The sequence below is a fragment of the Corvus brachyrhynchos genome, unplaced genomic scaffold (assembly GCF_000691975.1).
Source record: "Corvus brachyrhynchos isolate BGI_N302 unplaced genomic scaffold, ASM69197v1 scaffold10, whole genome shotgun sequence".
In the NCBI taxonomy this organism is placed as follows: Eukaryota; Metazoa; Chordata; class Aves; order Passeriformes; family Corvidae; genus Corvus; species Corvus brachyrhynchos.
The window spans coordinates 10,662,209-10,684,913 of record NW_008236180.1 but is presented as its reverse complement, the minus strand read 5'-3'; the positions used below and the strand labels follow the sequence as shown (position 1 = coordinate 10,684,913).

Below are 22,705 nucleotides of genomic sequence, written 5' to 3'. Positions count from 1 at the left end.
AAACCATCACTATGAAATAACAAGTGTCAGGAGAGCTTTCTGTACCAGCAGTGCATGTGTGCACATTCAGAATGTAGGCCAGTGAGTGAGTGCTGAAGAGCATTCCTCATTTAAAGAGGGATCCCTCCACACTGGAGCCAGAGTGCTTCGGTTCTCCAAAACCAAGTACTCGAAAGTGTTTGGTGCTTTTGAGCTCATGTTCAAAACTCTTCAAAGTCTAAATGTGCCTGAAAGTACATCTTGGCATGTGGGGATGGAAGTTTATGGGCATGAAGGACTATGGGACTGCTTATAATAGATTTCTCCATGTACTAATTAAAATAAGCTAACATACATCATTTCTTTACAGTGTTACTGTCACCTGAAAGACAAGTTTGTGGTGCTGAGTAACCAAGAGATTAAAGCAGGACTAGCCTAATTAAATGGCTCCCTTATTTCAACTGATTTCAAAGAGACTGTACGAAAATGTAGACCAGTGGTGACTTAAGATGCATCTACAGTATTCCTTTGATGTGCATTTTACAGCTAAACTCACCTGAATGCTGAAATTGGGATATTTGCTGTTTAGAGTAGGACTGTGTTGCTCTGTCTGCATAACGCAATATGGAAACAGTAGGAAACAGCAGGAGAAATCTGAATTTAAACAATGTAATCTGGAAAAAGACCTTTTAGTAGAAATGCAGGTAGCACAGAAAAGTTTCAAACAAGTACACTTCAGTCATGCAGCACTTTTGTATGCGCTGTCCTACGCTTCTAGAACAGCCTTCATCACAACACTTCAAGGTCATCAGCTGGGTGAGATGAAGAAAGATGGTCCCTCACTATTTTGAAGAGAGACATTCTTGCCAAATGAGCTGGGAACACAACAAACCCTCCATAATCTCTTTCCTTTGCGACAAGCAGAGCCATTTGAATGGCCCATCACCTGCGCCCCAGTCTAAAAGAGCACTGCTCCTCTCTCCTCTGGATTGCTGATGGCTCATGTGCAAAGCTGTATTTATGGACTGCAACACATTTTCAAATACACATAGTACAAAGGAATATACACCTGATATAGTCCCCAGCTAAGACATTGCAAAGAAATGAAGCAACTGCAGACATAAACACTTTCTGGATACCAAACAAGTCCTGTTTTCATGGCATAAAACTGCCCACTCATTGATCCCAAAAATCACTAAACATTTTGAGGATTTGATGGGTATGGCAGCAGAAAATATTTGAACATCATGTGAACAGCTGCAGTAAGTCTTCCACTCTCATTTCTAGGGCACTGCAGAAATCTGGTATCTTTTTATGGCATGGCACACTCACCATGATGAATGATTCCATTTTCCAATAGTGCCTGTCCCAGGTTGACCCCTTCCTCTGGTCTGCTTATCTCTCCAATCTCAGTGAGCCAGGATACAAACTCGCTGCAAAGGAGAGCAGAACACACACAATTAGCTCTGAGTGGCAGCAGGCACTTGCCTCTGCGAGTCATCAGCCAGCCACAGGAGACTCTCTTGAAGCAAGTGTGAAAACTGTTGTAAGCAATGGTACCTCTACCCAGTGGCTTGATTTCCTACATTCCAGGAGGAAATGCTCTGCAGAAGATCCAGGCTCTTCCCATCATTCCCCTTAGCTCATAGACAATGTGCACACAAAAGGAAAGAAGACCTGGCTGCATCTATAAGGATGGTGCAAATCCTTATCTTATGGAACAATCCAGATGTCCATAGGGGAAAAGATTAGCAAGCAAGGTTAACTGATGACCTTAAATCAAGTTCAACAGCAGGGTATCCTTCCTTCCCAGCTACCTCTTCCCAAGTTACCTACCCAAGTTGTGTTCGTGATTTGACTTAATTACACATGCTCATCTTTCTTCACTGATTTCTGTCCTTAGCCCCATGGTGTAATTGGATTGGCTTTAATGGAAACACAGTAGGATTTAGGACAGAAGACTCAACCTACTGAATTCAAGCACAGAGCAGTAACAGACAGCACAAGTCCCACCAACAGGTTAATTTAAGGTCATTTTCTGGATGTGGTGCCTGGCAGATACATACATCATGCTTCTAATTTATACACAAAAGATGCTAAGTCTGTCTGCTCACGCAGCACAAAATAAAACCTCTCTGTTGAGGGACAGAGCTGAACATATGAGCAGAATAAAAGCCAAAAAATGGATAGATACATAGCATGCTACTCATTAGAAACAGTAAGTATAGAAAGCGGCCATAGCAAGCCTGATGAATCCAGCTCAGTCAGAGCCCCAGGGGACTGAGCTGTTTGCCAGGTTAATTAGCAATTATACTAGAAATGTGTTACAGTCATGGAGAAGAACAAAAGAAATATATGGAAGTAGAGCAACTTATGGGAAATGTGTGTTCAATAAAACACTTGGGTGCTTGCCAATGTGCAGAAGGTTGCTGCTTAACAAAGCCAGTATCCATGTCTCCACTTGTGGGCTCTAACTGATTAGTCTCTTCGTATTTATCAGCACTGACTGATCTAAGATGTAGGAATTATTTGTAGGAATTAAAGGCATTTTGCCTTTAGAATAACAAAACAACTTCAGGGCTGAAAACTTTGGTTTGCTGAGGGGGTACTCTGTAGCTGTCATAGTGTAGAAAAATCAGCAGAATCTATTCAACTATGCCAGGAGAATCCCATGGAAACAAGCAGAGTTTCATGAAGGTGCTAAAGCCAGAGTAGTGATGAGTCAGGCTATTTCCTAAAGAAAGTTCATTCTTAATTTCCCAGTGATTCTGAACTGTTTCTGAAAGTATTTAAAAGCTGAAACAGAATATAAACTGCAGAGGGAGGTGAAGTAAGAATGATCCTCCACCCTCACTACTGAGGGCACAAGGCAGGCACACTATGCAGGGCCCCATCAGGGACCTGCTGCCAGTGACTGCACCCACAGGAAGTACCCCAGGAAGATGCCCTGTTGCTCTGGAGTTCTCCATCAAGAGCAATGAGTCTATGGCACTTCACAGTGCTTAAGTGGTTGCCCAAAACTTCAGTGGAAGCAGCCCTGTTACCTTTCCTGCTTCTTTTATTTGGAACTGTCTCTGGAGTTTATGTGGATTGTAAATGTAAGGTTGATACAGTGAGCTGAAAAAGGAAATAACTGAATGCTACCCTCACAGCCCTGAAGCTTCCCCATCATGGGATGGTTTTCTTAAGAGTTGGTTTAAGATTTCTATGACATTTGATTCAGAAGCAAAATCAGTAATCATTTGATCTGAAGGCTTTATAAGCCCTGAAAAGCACATGATCCAAAAATATTCCAAGAGGCTCTTAAGAAATATGCTAGACTGTTTCTAAAAAGTTGTGAGCTCAAAGAGTGGATGGCAAGGCTTGATTTGTTTCCTCATCTCGTTGGAAGCAGTCCTCCAGGGTAACTGAGAGTATCCTCACTTCCCAATGCTGCTATGCTCAGTTCTCATCTGACATCCAGGTCAGGACACCATCTCCCAGCTATACCTTGGAAATTAAGGGACTTGGAACAACTGCATTTCTACACAAGAAATACACAGGAAAATCCAACCCATCCAGGAATGTACAATCTGATCAGATATGGTTGAAATCTCCTGAGGTTACCAGATCCTCTCTACTACACACTCAAGGTTTTGCAGTGCTGAAAAGAGCAGTGTATCATTTACACATAGTGACACCAACACACATCCTTACAACTGTATCACCACTTACTTGCCTAAATGCCACAAAGTGATCAGGAAAATAGATTTGCACTCCAGCCAGTCAGCTGCTGAAGTTAAGTTCAATAAACAGCCTTATATATAAATGCATGTGATAGCTCTGCAAATTAGATCATGCTATTTTCCCCAAAAAACTACATTTTATCTTTTGAATTATGAGATGCTATCTGATATTCAAAGGCCAAGAGAAAAATTATTTTTGTGGCCTTGGTGTTGCTCTCAGCTGCGTGTAACAGAAAACCACTAAATACATCTCAGCACAGTTATCAGTGACTCCCTTAGGCAGGAGTATCTGCAAAGATAAACAGGTCACAGGCAATATGCATTGTTCAGGGAAAGCCCTGGGACTGATACAAAATCTGCCAGTCATGACTGGAATGTACTGACTGAGTTGCACTCAACTGAGTTTCCCAGGACTATACCAACAAGTGAATGCGGAAAAGATACCAGCAGAGCTATTTGCTGTGGGAACGGCCAAAACATTAGGAGAAATCACCCTTTTGTCAGAGAGCAGGATACCTGTAGGTGTCTCAGTCTGGGCTCAGTTAGCCATTAGCGAAGTTAGGTCAAGTCCTCACTACTGGAGTGTCAGGTGGCTGTCAAGCAAACTGAGGGCATTAAGCAGGACAGACTGTAAGAAAATAGAAGTAGCAGGAAATCCTGGATAAGAATTGAAACTAAGCATAATATCAGGGAACCCACAACAGACTCATACATAACAGCACTGGAAGAACCTAAGTTTCTGACCTTGTGCTTGCTGCATGGAAAAATAGGAAATGCCATTATCAGATCTGGAAGGTTTCAGTTTTAATCCAACAAGATCAACTGCGGGGGTGGGGGATGTGTGTGAAGAAGAAAAAAGCAACTACTTCTCCAATATCAAGAAATTTTTTTTCTACCTGAAGTATCACTAACCTATGCTACCAGCCTGCCTTCTGTCAGGCAGAAAGACATTCCCACCCCTGTGCAATGGCAATGCTGCCTGCAAACTACTGTGACAGAGACCGGAGAGGGAAGGGAAATGAATGCATATCTGCCTCAGAACTCTTTTTCTTCCCACAGCTGATCATTTCAATCATAAACAGCTGAGGCAGAAAAGTCTTCTTAGGTCAGCTACTGAGTGTGCCTGTGTGCCACACAGGACAACCCCACTGCTGCCATTGCCAATCACAGACCCAAGACGCCCACGGAGTTTCTTCTGCTGCTTCACACGTCATCCTTCAGAATTACTTTTTAATTATTTTGTAATACCTAGCCTGAATCAAAGAGGTTTTTTCCAGCCAATAAAGTCCTATACTTCTAACAAATATATCAGGCCACATGACACGCAAAATATCATTTGTGCCTGTTACACTGACAAACGGGAAACTTCTAAATACAATCCTGAGGCTTGGACAGTTCTGCTGGATTTAAGTATCACCTGGAAAGCATTTGCTTGTATGCAAAAGAGAGTACAGGCTAGGCCACCAACAGCCCCGAGCTTGCAGGAGTTAAGGTAGTTTTCTTACTCCTTTTGCTGATCTGAAGCAGCTGTTATGACTTACTGTAAAACAGAGTGAGCTGTCACACTAATCAGCCTGTGTATGGTATGAAACAAAAATCAATTATTATTTTTAATAAATCACTACTGTAATGGGGCTTATGGTCTTTTTAATTAAGCTGCATCAAAGCACATCTGTGTCACAATGCTATCGCCAGAAATTCTAGAGTCCGCTAATTGGCGTGAAAGACCTTTTCTATCCAAATGTCACTTACTTGCCAAGAAAGCACTTGGGAACAGTACTTAATTTTCTTCTCCTATCTTTGATAAGGTTCACTTTCTTGCTCATCATCATTTGGTACAGCTTCTCTCCTTTCTCTGCAATCATGACATACGCATCCCTCTCCATTCCCAATTTCAAACCTGGAATATAAACCAGAAATTCCTTCAGATCTTTAACACCAAATAAAATGTTTGCTCAAAATCAAAAGCTGAGGCCAAACAGCGAAAATGGTAGAAACACAAAAACTGACTTATTTTCCATTTAAGAGGGAAATTAGGTAGTTTTTTTATCTGAGTACAAAACTGTCATTGGTAAGTTTAGCACCACCGAGATGCAGCTTTTCTTCTCTATTTTAAAAAGCCGTTTTAAACTTATGATTATATCATATCACACAAAGCAGAATGGTTTACAGAACATGAAGGAAGTCCAAAAGAAAGATGAACATGGGCCAAGGCAATCCCAAGCACGAATACAGGCTGGGAGAATGGACTGGTAGCAGCCCTGGCGAGAGACTTGGAGGTGCAGGTGAAGAAAAGCTGGACATGACCCAGCCACATGCGCTGCCACACAGAAACCCCCCGTGGGCTGGCGGACCCCCCAGCGTGGGCAGCAGGGGAGGGGGGAATTCTGCCCCTCTGCTGTGCTCTTGTGGGACCCCATCCAGAGTGCTATGTTCAGTCTGAGGCCCCCAACATCAGCAAGATGTGGAGCTGCTGGAGAGAGTCCAGAGGAGGCCATGGAGCTGCTCCCAGGGCTGGAGCCCCTCTGCTCTGGAGCCAGGCTGGGAGAGCTGGGGGTGCTCACCTGGAGAAGCAAAGGCTCCAGGGAGAGCTCAGAGCCCCTTCCAGGGCCTGAAGGGGCTCCAGGAGAGCTGGAGAGGGACTGGGGACAAGAGCTGGAGGGACAGGACACAGGGAATGGTTTCCCACTGCCACAGGGATATTGGGAGGGAATTCTTCCCTGTGAGGGTGGGGAGGCCCTGGCACAGGGTGCCCAGAGAAGCTGTGGCTGCCCCTGGATCCCTGGAAGTGTCCAAGGCCAGGCTGGATGGGGCTTGGAGCAACCTGGTCTAATGGGAGGTGTCCCTGCCCACAGCTTTAAATGGCCTTTAAGGTCAGTTCCAGTCCAAACCATTCTATGATTCTGTGATTTTCAACCTTCTGAAACTGATTTCCTGTGGCAATTTCACTTGTGAACCTGAAATAACTTCAAGCATAAAACTTGTTAAAGGCATTTAAACGCTTGGAAGAGCAAGACACTTTCTGAATGTTCTATTACTTGAAGCCAAAAATACAAAACTGCTGAAATCAATTTCACATTTGTGAATAAATCAAAATTGGGCAGGCACATTATTTTCTCATTCTTTATTAATTAGCCTATTTACTAATACCCTTAAGCTAAAAATAGTGTTTGACAATCATATTATCCAGTAAATGAAAGAAGTACTGCATGACTTAAAGAATGAGAGATAATTGAATATAAAGAACATTTCAAGATCACTTTGTACAAGTTCCCAAGTACACAGTTCATGCTAACTTGAAAATTGCTACAGGCAGGAGGATGATCTCTGAAAACAGCAGGTGTCTATGTTATAACTATCCTTATAACTGGCATTTTCTGGCCTTCTTGTCTTTAGATTTGCAAATTGCTTTAGGGAGACAGCACCTGGCAAAAGCTGTTTTGCTACTGTAGATGTTTTATCTCTTCTAGCCTGAACACACAGTTTTCTGGATATATTACTCTAGAACTTGCAAATCTGGGCAACTCTGGAGTCCAAAAGGGATACCGATTTTAGACAACTCCAAGACTAAGTTGAGAACAGGCAGCCTGAAGTGGCCCTGTACTTCCGTGCCTAATTTTAGCAGAGATCGACATTAGGCAGAATTTAAGTGATCGGTGTAAGGCTAGAGAAACAGAGAACTATGCATTTTTTGGCAAGAGAAGTTCATCCTAACTGGATGTAAATGCTTTATGGTAAGATAGTGCGTGAATCAATAACCTTCTGACTCCTCACAGCTATTTCCTAGCTTTTGGAAAACAATGCATTTGTTTTAGAAGCTTGAAATGCACATTCCAGAAATCTGACTTGCACAACATTTTTGTCTTTCAAATACAGTATTTCCTCCATGAGTCTAATATCTGGCTAAAGGTTTTGGTTCTGCAAACCCCTGCCTCACTGTCATTATTCCTCCATCCTCTTCTTCCCCAGCACTGGGGTCCAATTCAGTGCAAATGCTGCACATGCAGCTGAGGCCAATTCACAGCGAGAGCTCAGGACTGAACCCAGCCTGGGTAATAAATCCTACACGTGTGCCCTGCAGCTCTCACATCACTGAGCTTGCCAGGCTCCAGAGGAAATGGCAGACTGGAATGCACATTCTACTCAGCTCACCCTATGGAACTGGGAATCTCACCCACTGGTATCTATATGGCTTTGCAAGTACTCTGATCCAAAGAATATTTTCCAATACGGCCTGGAATCTCTGCCAGAATAACTATGCTTATCCCAAGTGCCTGTCATCAGCTGCAACGTCATAAAACTATATGACAAAAAGCATCAGAAAAACCACTCTTACAAGCCAACGCTGAATGGAAAACCTTGGGAAACCTTCTATTAATGAACAGTTCTTTTCCCTTCCTAGGATTGATTTCTGTCACCTCCCCATGTTCTCCAGAAAGGTCAATGTTTACATAGGGTCTCTTTTTACTTCTTATTGAACCGTCTCTGCACTTACACATTTTACTTGATGCATGGGAAATCCCACAGGACACTAGTGACCTCCCAAAGCACAAACTCACTAATGAAATAGACATGGATGCACTGGATCTTTTAGAGGGAGGATTTAGCAATCTGAGGGTAAAACTAACAGCCAAGCAGTGTCTTTTTTTAAAAAAATACCTCCGGTGGAAGATCAGGATCCTTTCAGTAGACCAATGAGGATAAAACAAAACTGATTCTCCCTGCTGTCTTCAGGTAGTTCTTTCAAATTACACCATGCCCAGTGTACACTTTGAAGGGAGTATCCTTGCTATTATCTAAAGGTGTATTGGAATTTATATGCATCAAAGTATGTTAAAAATGTTTTATACTCTATAGTAACAACCCTGAAACATGCATTGAGTTTAGCAATTAGATGAAAAGTATTCAGCATAAAATGAAGAATTACATCGTTAATGGAGTTGCATGTGCAGAGAGGGGAACCATTTCTAAAGGTCAAGCACAGAATGTTTTTTTAAAAAGCATAATTTTCTCTGGCAATGAGCTATTATTGTTCCCATGGGGGAAACAGGGAAGCAGGTTCACTTGTGAAAGAGAGTTCCAACTTTTAAAGGAAACCAGAACTTTTATCACACACCCTCATTCATGGCTTTGTGAGCTTGCTTCTGTTGTATGATCACTGTTTCAAGATAAGCTTAGTTTGTGTTTCATTCCACAAGAAGAGATAAAAGTAATAGGCATCTGCATACACTTGTCACCGTTCCAAGTGTAAGTGTAGTATTTCACAGAATCATGGAATCACAGAATGGTTTGGGTTGGAAGGGATCTTAATCATATCATTCCAACCCCTGCCCAGGGACAGAGAAACATTCCACTAGACCTGGCTGCTCAGAGCTCCATCCAGCCCTGGCCTTGAACACCTCCAGGAATAGGATTTCTGAGTTCTTCTCCAGGAACAGTACTGTTTATTTCAAGACCATGATGGCCAAGTTTGTGAGAAGTTTGTCCCATTGCACCTGGAAAAAGGCTGCAAGCTGGAGTTTCTTCTTTTCTTTTACTGATAAATACAATACAATTTTATCTTCTTTACAAATAAAAGAACCAAAATTTTAATTGATTAAATGTAATATTTTCACAGTAATTCAATGCATCAAAGAAACTGGCTCTGGTAAATAAACATATTGGACAAATTTACTGACAAAAGTCAAAAAAATCCCAAGGTACACATTGAAAAGTATTTGTTTTCAATCCCTTTTCTTTGTTAATAAGGACAGTTTAATGGAGGAAAAAGTGCAACCTTTTCTCTTTCTCTCAAATATGTGTACGTGCATATACATTTGTTCATTTGGTGCAGTACAAAATACATCATCCACTTACTCTCTCTCTGCTCCCTTTCCTTGATTATAGCATCCAGCCACTTCTGTTTATCTTCAGCAGTCTTGGCCATACAGACAAACCACTTGTTTTTGGCTGTGTTGTGAATCTTCCAGCCATTTGTCACCGTGTAGCCGTTGCTGTGGTAATCTGCTGCAAAAGACCAAAGCACAAAGCACACAGTAAGCAGAAAGCCTGCTCCTTTAACCAAACCAGTGTGGAACGCTTTCAGTAAAATCATCTTCTTTGAAGACCTTGATTTCTGAGGTGTTCCTCACCAACTGCCCATGGAACCTGCTGTACTTACCACTCTGGAAGTACAAGTATCAATAGACCATTCAAACTGACTAAATGCTTCAGTCCTAAGAGTGACACTTGCTGATTTCACCTCAGAAGAAGAACTAAAGTCTTTTAAATACAAGAACATCAGTGAAAAAGTCTATGATGCTTGTTCAGGTTAGTTGTTCTGAATTTTCTGGGGACATGCTATCTTCCTGCACTGTAAGGATTTCTGCCCACACGACATGGGAACTCTATGTGTCGACTGTTTAAAGGACATAATACTAATTCCTGACTTATTACAATAGGGGCAGGGGCTGGTGTGGCCTTTATGGATTAAATCAGAAACCCACCCAGTCTTCTGTGTCAGGATACAAGAATCATAACAGAACTGCCATTCCCATATTTTGCTCATGGCCACATTCCATGCTACTAATTTGGATACTAAGACTAGTATTTAGTAGCATTCTAAATGAGAAGAAGATCCAGAAATTCTGTTATTTAGCTGTAATGGCTTAAGATGTAAAAAAAAAAAAGGGATGGAAAGAAGACAGAAGTATCTTTTATTAAATTAACTTGGATTAGGAGAAAAAATAGGCAAGCTTCTGGGTACACATACTCTTCATAAGGTCATTCCAGAAGGAAGGACTAGTGCCTGAAAGCATTTCCAGTCTTTCAACCACGTAAGTTGGGCCAATAATGAAGGTACTATAAGTTCCATAGATTGCTTCAGATTTCACTAAAGGAGATAGTGAAAGAACAAGTACTTTTGCACCACCTTCCAACACAAGATCTGAACTTGCTGTGTAGTTAAAAGACAGTATTTAGTCACTTACCTGTTCCATCTTCCACATTCTCTACTTCCATGACTTCTGTATTTATTCGGCCCCTGAAGATATAAAGGGACCCATTGATTGACTTTGTCCTTTTAGATGTTTTTTTCCCAGTAACTCTGCAATTAGGATGAAGACTGTTAGCAACACATAAGCAAACGGTCTAACCTATATATGAACAAATCAATCTGAGATATGACTATTAAAGGAGGATTCCAATATAGTAGCTGGTGGTATTTGACCACATCTCTAATGTTAAATAATTGGAATACTCATTCAGATTTCCAAGATAGGTGTGTACCAGTGTCAATACAGCAGTAATGAGCTTGTTTTGCCAGATTATGTAAAGATGCAGGCAGCTTCAAGATTTATATTCTTGATGACTGACTGAAATACATGTCCATGAACAGCACGCAGCCTTGGGATGACAACTGCAGTATCACCTGACAACATTACATTTGACTCCTTTGTTTGCCTAAAGCTTTGATCAATTTGTGGTATGCACCAAGCTTCAAATATGAAATGAACCACATAAAGAAGCCAGTGTCACATGTCCTGCCATGTGTGTTACACGTTGTTGTATGGGAAAATTCTGCTGTGGCAATTTTGCATCCAAGTTTACATCCTTATCCATAAGCTTTATAGTGTCTCTGTTGAAGTTTCTTACAAAAGATTCAGGAAAGCACTTTTCATTACTAGCTATGTTCTGATTTTTATGCCTAAAATAGGTTTAAAACTATCCAAGTGACACCTGTTGTACTCTAATATCCAAGAACAACCCTGCTATGCAAGCCAAAACACAACTGGTCAAATGGTCATTAAGAGGTGGCAGGTGTTCAAATTCCAGTCAGTGAAGGTTCTGCTGTGGCAGTTTTAATCGTAAGATTAAAAAAATATTGCAGTAAAAATCATCTGGGGAAAAAATTTCTTGTCAGAGTGAAATATCTATGATAAACTGAGGTGAGATGAGAATCACCAATTTTTTCTGAACATTTTTTGTTTTGTAACTACCTTTAGTGACAAATACACATTTGGTGATGACCACCTATTTACGTCCAGTCGGATTGTCAGGGGCTGAGGTCTTGGAGCTATTGGATCCTTTCCTAAAGACAGCTCCTCAAGTCAAAAGAAAAGCTGTCCTTCATGAAACAAATTGTTCCTGACATCAGGATTCAATTTAAATAGCAGCTTATGATCCTGCTAAAACCAAAAACCAGTACTCAGCCCTAAAAATCTATGTCATCAGTTTGCCAGACTTCCCGAAGCTTCTGCAAAAGGAGCTATTACAGAGCTAAAATCACAGATCTGATTCTAAACACACCTTACACTGGTTTCAACAATCCTACCCTTAATTTATGTTATTGTGACAAAATATGATGTCCAGATTGGAATGCTGCACTGTTGACTACTTATCAAAGGCTGAGCCCTGAATTCTGACTGCATTTTTGAATCAAGGAATACTCCACTGATTTCTACAAGTTAGCATAGCACAATGAGATGAGAACTAAGTCATTTAATTTCAAATTAGGAACAGACATAGACAGTTTCTTAATGGGGTTTGGGTTTTTCTTAAGGTGTGTGCAACTAACATGTCAGTTGTGTGAGAGCAGCTGGCCAAATGGACACACCAACACAAAGGAAAAGACATTGATTTCCATTCTGGACTAATTATAAATAGCAGCGGGACAGCAGAAATATCCAAAATTAAAGTAGCTCAGTGACCAAAATATATCTTCTACATTAGGCAACTCCCAGCAGACTTAATGAAACATTATGCTTTTTAATGAAAATCAGATCCTCAACATCCCATCAATTCAAGTTATATTGTCAGAAAAGGTAAACAATACCAATCCCTTGAGAAATCCAAGTGTTACAGCGGCCTCCTCCAAAATCAAGCCAAACTACAGAGCAGCTTGGTAATGTCTCCTGTACAAAAAGTTCTACTTAAAGGGCACTAGAACATTTTGTTTTCTAAACCTTAGTGTTCCAGGAAAACTGCCTGGACACCACTGGAGTTAGGCTAACCTCAACTACAAACAGGCTAGAAAAACAGTTTCTAAGAGCTCTGAAGAACTAAAAGATTAATATCAAATTAACTGGGGTTTTTTAAAGGAATAGTTTCTGTAAGAAAACACACAAATTTCTGAACTCTGTTTCATACAGAATTTTGGACTTTGAATCTGGTAAAGTGTCCACGTGAAGTGCTTCCTCTCCCTTGTGTCATTTCAGAGTCAGAATGCTTCAGGTAGATAACATTATACATCTTTTAGATTTAATGGTGTAATTTTTTTTAAAATTTAAACATTTATGTCTCATCTAATAATTTTGAATGTAGATGTCACCTAATAATTTGTATTTAGGTTGTACAGATTCAGCATCATACACACACAAAAAAAGTCTGAACATTACTGAAATTAGTTTTCACAGCTTAATGGTTCCAAAATTTCCATTGTTTTCCTGGGGGAAAAAAAAGAGAGAGAAAAAAACCCCAAAAAACAAACGGAAAACCCCAAACCAAAACAAACAAAAAAAACCCCCCCAGAACAAACTAACTAAACAAAAAATCCCCCACAAGAAACAAAAAACAACCCCCCCAAAAAAAACCAAAACCAAAAAAAACACCAACCAAATTTTGAGAAATGAGAATTTTCTTTGGAGAGAGCACTGGTTTTACAGAATTTCTACTTGGGTTGGCTGTTCTATCTGGCCATCACCAGCAAGGAAGTATAACTGGAAGCAGGGGGATTACATTACAGGAAAGGGAAGAAGAGGAGAAGGGAGTGTAGAGAATGCATTGTAAATTCAGAACAGACCAGGACATGAGAATGAGACTGGAGGTGTGAAGGTGAAAAGCTCAGGAGCTGAAATACTGTATAATTGCTGCAGAAACAAGTTGCCTTCCACTCTGCCAGTGCTATTTTAATTACAAGCAGCAGGTATTAATAACACTTAAGGTTACTTAGGTGGGATGATGCAAAAAAAATTACTAGGATAAGAAAGGAAGGAAGACAACAAACAGAGCACATGGGCTGCAAATGCTGACAGCAACTGCCAAATCTTCATCTCTTTCTCACTCCCCTGGGCCCCACATCTATTCAACATTTGCTTAGTCTTACGCTTTCCCATATCTTGGCTTTTTATCATTTTTAACATCACCCTCTTCTGCTTAGCGTAACTTCACAATGTAAGTTGGCACCTTCACATAATTCCTGGAGCCACAGCTGCCCTCGGAAGCTTTTTGTCTGTAAGAATGCACCCTGTGCTTTTGCTGCACTGTTTTAATTCCTCTTTGGACTGCACGCTTCTCAGAGGTGCACTCCGTTACTGCCTGGAATATTTATCCTACCACACAATGACTTCTCTCTCCTATTGCCTAAGTAATAGAAATAGTCAAGAACAGAGGGAAGTTCCACCTGTGACTCAGCCCTACAGAGCAACAGAGAATACAGTGAGTGATTGGTAATTGATCACACCCTCCACTTACAAATCTTCTGAATGGTAAAACTGAAAATACAGAGGGACTCACCTGGATTTCCTCTTGCAATAGACCAGGAGATTATCAAATAGAAAGAACATTTAACAAAGTCCCTTGCAGCAAGAGCTGTGTGCAAATATCTGTCAGATTTGACCCCTGAAACATAAAAACGAGAGATTAACTTTCCTTTAAGAGTGCACAATGAAGGTCTTTTACTAAAATGCTCTTATTTTATCTGCCATTTAACTGTGAAATAACTGATGCACTCATAAGGAGGAAAGTCTCCATTTCTAAACATGGCTAAACACATCATGTTTTGTCTTACAAATTTTTTTTTTCAGTCTTCATACACTACAATAAATCTTCCCTAATAAACTCACAGGGATTCTTTTCCTGAAGAGATCTTTCACTCTCAAAGTAACTGTACTGTGAGTCTCTCAAGACCACGAGTCTTCCCTTCGTACCTTGAGCTATGATGGCAAATACCACAAATGATGGCTTAAGGAATGCTTTCTAGAAGAATAGTGTTTTTCCCTACCACTGTAGCTCTGATACTGACATTCATTACTATCAAGCATCTCTCTGAAAAATCCTCTCACTGGTGATGCACCTCTCCAACTCTTTTGTTAGGAGTATACACAGGTGCTCTTTTCTGGAGTTCTAACAAACACAAGCAAGTGGGACACAGAGCCACAGACAGCAGTGGCTGAGCCCTGCACATGGCGCAGCCAGAGGTACCCAAGCTGGGTGCTACAAGCACTCCAGCCTAGAAGCTTGGCCAGAACCTGAAAACCACAGGAGAGCACTCGCAAACATTTACTCCCCAAACTGTTACTCAGATTACTCTGAGGAAAAGCAATCATACAGTTCTTTAAACCAGGCCCTTTAGGATCAAAGTAGTTGAGACTTTCCAGGTAACTATCAGGACAGGCAAACTGCAAGTGTTCCCACATTCTGAACACACACAGAGTCAAAAATCTGCTCCACAACTGTTCTATTGACCAAACAAGACAATCTGGCTAAACCTTAGGCACTAGCCTTAAATTCTTTGATCTACAATTAGTTTGAAGGTACAAGAGCAACTAACAAATAAAGGTCCATTTTCAGAAAAACACCCTGAGGCCTTGGAAACATTTAGCACCAATTCTGGATCAGTTACTAGTTTTTGCTTTTGTCTTTAAGTTGGGAGGAAAAACAACTTAGAGTAACAGCAACTTCTTCCACACTTGGCATGCAGACAAGAAGGCAGTGAGATGATATAACCCCCTGCCTTGAGTCCTTCTGGAAAAGAGAACTGACTTTTGCATTGCAGGACATTCATTATCTACATGACTGCTTAATTTTCAAAGGTCCATTAACCCAATATTCACAAATAAAAGAAAAATTCTGCAAAACACAGACATGAAATTCAGCTCCCTCTAGAAAGTCACCACACAAAGATCTGTTTGAATGATTTTAGACATTGCATGAGAGACTTTTTTTTTTTTTCCTTTTCTTTTTGGGAAAGGTGCAGTCTGCTGCCATCAACCTGTTCAGGGAAAATCACTCAAATCAGCCTTTCTACGTGCAGTGCAGTTACTCTAACGGTGTGAACAAAGCTTTGATTACATTGTTTGCTAAAGTGAACCTTGACAGGTGTGCTGTCCATGTCTTGCTTTTACTTAACAAGGAAGCAGCTATTATCTCACAGAAGCCCAGAACACCCTGGATTGGAAGGCATCTTTAAGCTCATCCAGTGCCACCCACTGCCATGGGCAGAGACACCTTCCACTATCCCAGGGTGCTCCAAGCCCTGTCCAACCTGGCCTTGGACACTGCCAGGGATGCAGGGGCAGCCACAGCTGCTCTGGGCACCCTGTGCCCTCACAGGGAAGAATTTCTTCCCAATATCCCAACCTAACCCTGCCCTCTATCAGTCCGAAGCCATTCCCCCTTGTCCTGTAATTCCAGACCCTTGTAAATAGATTCTCTCCATCTTTCTTGAAGGCTCCCCCTTCAGGCACTGGAAGGGCCACAATTAAATGGTCACTCTGAAGTCTTCTCTTTCCTAAGTTGAAGAATCCCAATTCTCTCAGCTTTTCCTCATAGCAGAGGCGCTCCATTCCTCTGATCATCCTGGCGGCCTCCTGTGGACTTGCTCCAACAGGTCAATGTCTGTCCTGTGCTGGGGACTCCAGAGCTTTGAAAGGCTACCAAGGATGCAACATCAATTTGTGTGTTCCACATCTGAGTTTCTATATATTCTGGACGGAATGACACAAGAACCAGCTAGATGCAATAATTCCATCTGCTGTCTGATACATTTTTAGTTTCTTAATCATTTTATGAGAAGACTGACTATATGTGCAGTAATGAGAACTTGTTATTTTTACAATGACTTGTTACTATGTCCAGGAGAAATCACTTTATCTCAGAATTATGACCCCAAAGTCCTATTAGAACACATGCAAACAAGAACAGAAAGCAACTGACTGTACAATAGAAAAGCATCTTCATCACGTGATTTGCCCACAGAGGAATCAAGACTTCAGAGCACCACAAGATCAAGTACTTAATTTTCCAAAAGATCCCAAAACAGGAAAGGCAACAAGCACAGTGACATCGGAAATTGGAATCAATCTTTTACTGACACAGGAATCACCGGGTAAAATTATCTGACCTATTCTGTGCAGGAAGTAAAGCAAATTACTGCAACAGTTGCTTCTCACCTTAAAAATCTATGAATCTTTATTTTTCCATCAGACCCATCATGATGGTATCTAAATACTGTTGATGCATTTCCTCTTTTGCTGTTGGCCTACCTACCTCCCATTTAGACCCACTTGAAAGTTGTTTCAATAGTAAAAAACACAGTAAGATTTATTTGATGGTTTCAAAGACAATGCAGAATTTCTCACCTTTCTAAGTGTGATCAAGCTGCAGGGAAGGGGAGGGAGAAGGAAGAATAGAAAACATCATAGCTGGTAGAATTGCAAATTACAGCCAATTATGAAATGATCAACCTGCCTAAGCACCAACACATACATTACAACTCATGCTGTTCTGGTGTCGGGGTTTTGCTCCCCTATGCATTTCAGACTGGGAGAACTTGCTACTTGTATGTAGCAACTGTTCAGGAAAAGTAACTCACTGTGGGGAGGAGCTGTCCCCATAGAAATATTAATATATAATTAACAGAAACACTGTATTTACTTGTTTTTTACTAAGAAAACAAAAACTGGTTTTGCATACAAAAATTAGTCTCCTTATGCATCCTCTACTTTTCCTCTCCCTTTTTCGAAACTGATCTTTGTTTCCCAGAAGGATTAACCAGAATCAAATTGATCTGCCCGAAACTAATCCGTAGCATACAGCTACAAGGATTCTGTGCATTCCAAAAGCATGAATCTGAGCAAAGCTCATTTTGAGGAGCAGACTTCTGACTAAGCTGAAGGCCTTCAGTGGCTTCCCAGACTGGGGTCAGTTGAACATGTCTCCTCACTGCAATCTGTCTCAGAAACAGACAGGGTAACGCCAGCATCTGCTCCGTGCAGGACAGTGACAGGACAGTTGTGTTTGAGAGGAAGACATGGATCGGTGGGGTGGAGAGGTTGAAGAAAAAGTGTTGAACTAAGGAAATTGCTCTAAAGACAATCAACTGCTCTTGGTGAAGTTACAGCTGACTCTGAAGAACAAGGAGGCTCTGCAGAAGAAAAATGATGTTATGCTGTTCTCCAAGCTGGGAATACTCGAGAGTGGCACTGACAGGATGACGATCAGAGCAAGGATGGGCCACAGTTGAAAGGAAATGCAAAGTCACAGAAACCAGTGAAAGCTCTGGTCCAGTTAAACAGAAACATTAGTCAAGGTGGAACCTGTTCCAAATCACCTGTAAAAGGTACAACCTTCATGCTGGGTTGCTTGCACACTCCCCATGTTCAGGCTACGTCTCTTATATTCGTAAAATACTTGGTCCTAAGTAAGCTGATCTTCACTTCTTTTTGACAATTTAGAGGCCTTGGATTCAAACAGTTGGAAGCTGCAGGCCTTGTTGATAAGTATATATGGTGTATAACCATACAGACAGGCCACCAGTGCTTCAGAATCCATATCTGTGCTACGAGAAAAGGGAAATTTTGTCTTTCAGGCAGGAGAGGCTGTCATCAGATAAACTAAAAATAGGTATAAATTTGCATTACAGACTTCCTTCTACAGTCAGCTCTGTGACTTATAGGACTGTGTTGTTAATCTAAAACTTTATTTAATTCAGAATTGCAGCTTTCCGAAAGAGAAGTTAGGAGCCTTTCTCATTAGGAATAACCTGTGAAATAGATCTGAAAGCACTAAAGGCAGTTATTTACAAACATCACTTTATTCTAGAGTCACAATTTGTTAAGACCCTTGCACTGTGAAGACTGGACACTATCAATCAGTTTAACACTTTTTCATATTTACAGAAGAAAAAAATGCTATCAGGTACATTAGCCTGTATTTGTGATATATAAAGTAAATTTTCTATTCAATATGCCACTAGAAAAGCTTAGAAATGTTCCACAGCTAACTGGGAGGGAAAAGCACTTCTTCCTTTTCTAAATTTTGAGCTGAGTGACCTAGATGTCTGTGTTACAAAAACAGTGCACAGAAACAAATCTGAAAGGGTTTTCAGCCCCAAAATATTGCTGTAGATAAGCTAAACCCTAAAAAAAAACCCCAGTAAGTTTGGACATCACTTTATTTATGGCCTCCTTGACACTTTAATAGTCATGCTTCAGACTACAGATTTCAAACCATGGCTCTTGCCTAAATCACCCATGAGTTGCATTGAACCTGAAATGTTTTATCTGCTTCTGGAAGTCTTGCTATGTAGAATATTATACAACTTTGCTTGCTGAGCTTGCTATCCAGAAATTACAAAGCTGGATATTTGGGCTGTTATCACATCTGTAGCTGGATGCCAAGAACATCCTTCAGGGAGAAAATGAGCAAGGTTTAAAACATACACAAAAGATAAAAAACAACCCAAAAGAGACTCATGGGGAGCACCCAAGAGTCCAGCCATGAGGAAGTTTACATGACCTCTAACAAAATGTCCTCAGCTAAGAAATCCTCAGCTGGCAGTGATCAGCCTCAACACTTTAAATGTCAGCCTCACTAAACACCAGTGCCAAACTCTTCATGAGACCACTTAACACCCCTGACTTGCCATGGTGCACCTCTCAGAGGCTTCCAGCTCCACTGATTCAAGGGCCTCAGTTAAAGTCATCATAAGATAAGCTGCGAACCCCCTGCACCATCCTGACTTCCCAGTATTTCTACTGAATTTTAGACACTTCCTCTTCCCCCTCACATTCTAGTTTCCTCCCTTTCAGTTTTTTCCCTGCCAGAGTAAATGCTTCTACCTACACAGAAGCACCTACTGAAAACACATCACAAGAAACACATCCATGAGTAACTTCACTGAGCAAACACAAATAGACCAGTTGCTTTCCAATCCAATGCTTGCTAATCTCACCTTTATCTTTTATACAAGAAATCCATACCATATGAAGCTAAATGAAATAAATTTCTAAGTTCCCAGAAAAACTAAAGGCTTGTAGGAATGGAAACTTCTGTTACTTGGACCAGTCCGGATTTCATCCCAATCTATCTGCCTTTCAAGTGAGATTTGCCCATTTGAAACATCAGTTCCATTGTAGCTCTAACACCTTCCTTTCTTTCATAATCCATTTGTTCTGCTACAATTTAGCAGCAGCCTGCACACACAAAATAAAAACTAAATTTTGAACTACCCAGAGTGATGCTGCCCACACCTTCAAGAGCATTTACACATCACAAAAGAAACACAAATAAATGCCTGTACACAGCATGAGTCATTAAACTCCAGCCCACTAAACTGTGCAGTTAACTGCCTCCAGGGAGCTTGCTGGTCCTGCATCCTTACCTCCCATCCTTCAATGTGGGACTGCAACTGTTCAAGGGCTTCCAGTTTCTCCATCTGTCTCTTGGTCTCGTTGATATTTGTACAGACTGTCTTCATCGCCTGCAGTGCATTCTGGACAGCTGGGTGATCAGGATGCTTAGAGGGAGTCCTCTTAGCTAATTCCTTTTAAAAAAGGAGAAAACACAGAAACTGAGAAGTGGTTCATGGAAAGGTATGAGCATTAGCAAGCAATCCTGCACAAAAATGCCAGAACCACTACAAAATTAAAGTGAATTTGGGGGCATTTTACTGTAGATGCTGTTCTCCCTTCTTCATCTACAGGGTTAATATGAATGCTGTTAAATAAATGAGGCAATTGCACATGTTAAATATGCCACATTAAGAGAGCTCAAGCCAAGTATGTTTTGCTGTGTCAGATGTGTTTACTTTATATGTTTAGAAGGCTGGGGCACGTGTCCTGACATAGAGACAAACAACATCTCTGCTCTGAAGGAGTCTGTAAGAGTCTCTGCTTCACTTGTTTCAAAGTACAACAGCCCAGTTAAGCCCCACCCAGGGAAAAACAGCAGAGGCAAAGCTCAGGACCTGACAATATTAACTAGTTTGGCAAAAGGGGCAACCACTGTCAACTCACAATTAAATAATTTTTTTAGACCAATAGTATTTCACAGTCAGCCACAACTGGCTAAGAATACATTAAAGAAATCTAAAATATGGCTGGTAATTTTATCTTGATACATAATATGGTGTTTAAGACTGAAATACTTAACTTTCTCACTGTTTTGCCTCAATATGTTATTTGGTTGTTTAAAAGTCCTGTGCTGCTGAATTGCATTCATTCTGCATGAGACACAAGAACGAGTTTGGGTACAGCCAGAGGGCCTGCCCAGCACTGTGATCTGAATGGAGCTAGATTGCTTCAACCCATCTGGGATTTACAGAGTAACAGATGCACAGGGAAAGGAGGCTCACTGCCACAAATGTCAGTTGATATCACAAATGAAATTCCCTGTGGAAGTCTTTACTCTACTTTTGCTGAAAGTCAGGCCAAGAAAAGTCAATGTTCAAAAAGCAAAGGCAGGAGACGTGTTATGCTTTGGTGACGCTAGCCTCTGCTCCATGGTTGCAACATAGATGACTCTCACTAAAAATCAGTGAAGTTCTGCAGCTCCAGTGTCACCCATACGGCACTGGAAACAGGTATGTACACACTAGCACTGTCTAAACATCCCTGTCAAAAATATCACCAAAATACAGAGAAAGACCTCTTCATTCACAGCACATCCTGCTGCAATAAACAGCATCTTCCCCACGCCAGTCCCACCCCAGGAGCAGGAGAGGAGGCTGGGAAAGGCAGGGAGGGTGCTGGCTGGGACTGGCACTCGCTCCTCCACAGCCCTGTCTGAAGACAAAGCCATGGCAAAGCCATGCTGCCCTGACACCGCCATTTCCCAAAAGAGCAGAGCTTGGCACTTCCAAAACACAGGGAGAGAGCTCTGGGTATTTATTTCTTTTAGTGACACATTTATGATGTGTAAACTCTAAGAGCATTTGACAACATTTTGAAAGGCAGCTAAAAGACAGCCCAGATGGCAATCCCTGGGTAAGTTTTGTCCTCCACAAAGCCCAAAGACGTTGTCGTCTGGAATTGCTATCTCATGTATTGCAACTTGTGCACCAATAGGGCCAGGAAATGAGGTTGCTGCCACTTGCAGAAAACTACTTCTTGCAAAGAGTTTCTTAAACTAATTCATAAAACACACTTTTCTTTCTTCTTTGTTTTTTAAGAAGTCTCTGACATCCTTCCCCATGTCCTCCCTTGCTACAGAATACTGACTGTGTACTTCAAGCTGACAGCAAACACACTTTGCAGTTGAAAGTTACACGTTCCTTTATTTTAAAAATTCCTTCCCCCTATCTTTATTCTCCTGAGGACATTCAGCATGGCTTAACATGGACTTTATACAAGGGATGCTGACACTGCACTGACTGGTGCAGATCACTGCTGCCAGGCTGCCTTGCTCTGCGCCACAGCCCAGGGCACAAACCAACCGCAGCTTCAGAGCTGCAGCCCCAGCTGAGCTGCCAAGCAACACAGGTTTACAGACACAACAAAAGACAACGTAGTTCTTTGTTTGTCAGTTCAAAAAGTTGTGTTAATCAACAGTTCAGCTCCAAAATGTGCTTAAAAAAAAACCAAACAAACTGCAATAAAAACCCAAACCACCTTTCTGTAAACATAAATGTTTTATATCTGTTTTATATTTGTATTTTACAGTTTGTAATATTTGCCTGTATAAAATTCATTCTCCACTTAAACCAACCAGAAAATAAATGTCACATCAGGCTTCCTCTGTGTACCTGCCAATCACAATAGTTTTTTTTATTCTGCATATTGTTAAAATTTGTAATTTATGTCAGTGTCTCTGCAGGGTAAATACTTGACAAGCAATGGTAGATCAGATAAAACAGATTAGCTTCAATGTGCCACCAAACCTATAACATATGCTGATCTAAAATGCAATAAAAACATGTTTTCAGTTTTATAAATATCAGCAGTTATTTGTGATTATATGCATACGTGGAAAACAAAAGCATGATTTATAAATTGGCAGGGCTCCTTACAGCTCTGTTGGGGAAA

The 22,705-nt window shown here is 41.0% G+C and overlaps 1 protein-coding gene across 1 annotated transcript in view; it reads right to left on the bottom strand.

The window, feature by feature from the left end:
- PREX1 (phosphatidylinositol-3,4,5-trisphosphate dependent Rac exchange factor 1) overlaps positions 1–22,705 on the bottom strand; it is an 87,832-nt gene that overhangs the window by 45,956 nt on the left and 19,171 nt on the right. The window contains 7 exon segments of the mRNA XM_017736017.1: positions 1,312–1,412; positions 5,457–5,604; positions 9,561–9,710; positions 10,673–10,788; positions 14,196–14,243; positions 14,245–14,300; positions 20,065–20,226. Of these exon segments, the coding sequence (XP_017591506.1) occupies positions 1,312–1,412; positions 5,457–5,604; positions 9,561–9,710; positions 10,673–10,788; positions 14,196–14,243; positions 14,245–14,300; positions 20,065–20,226 (781 nt within the window).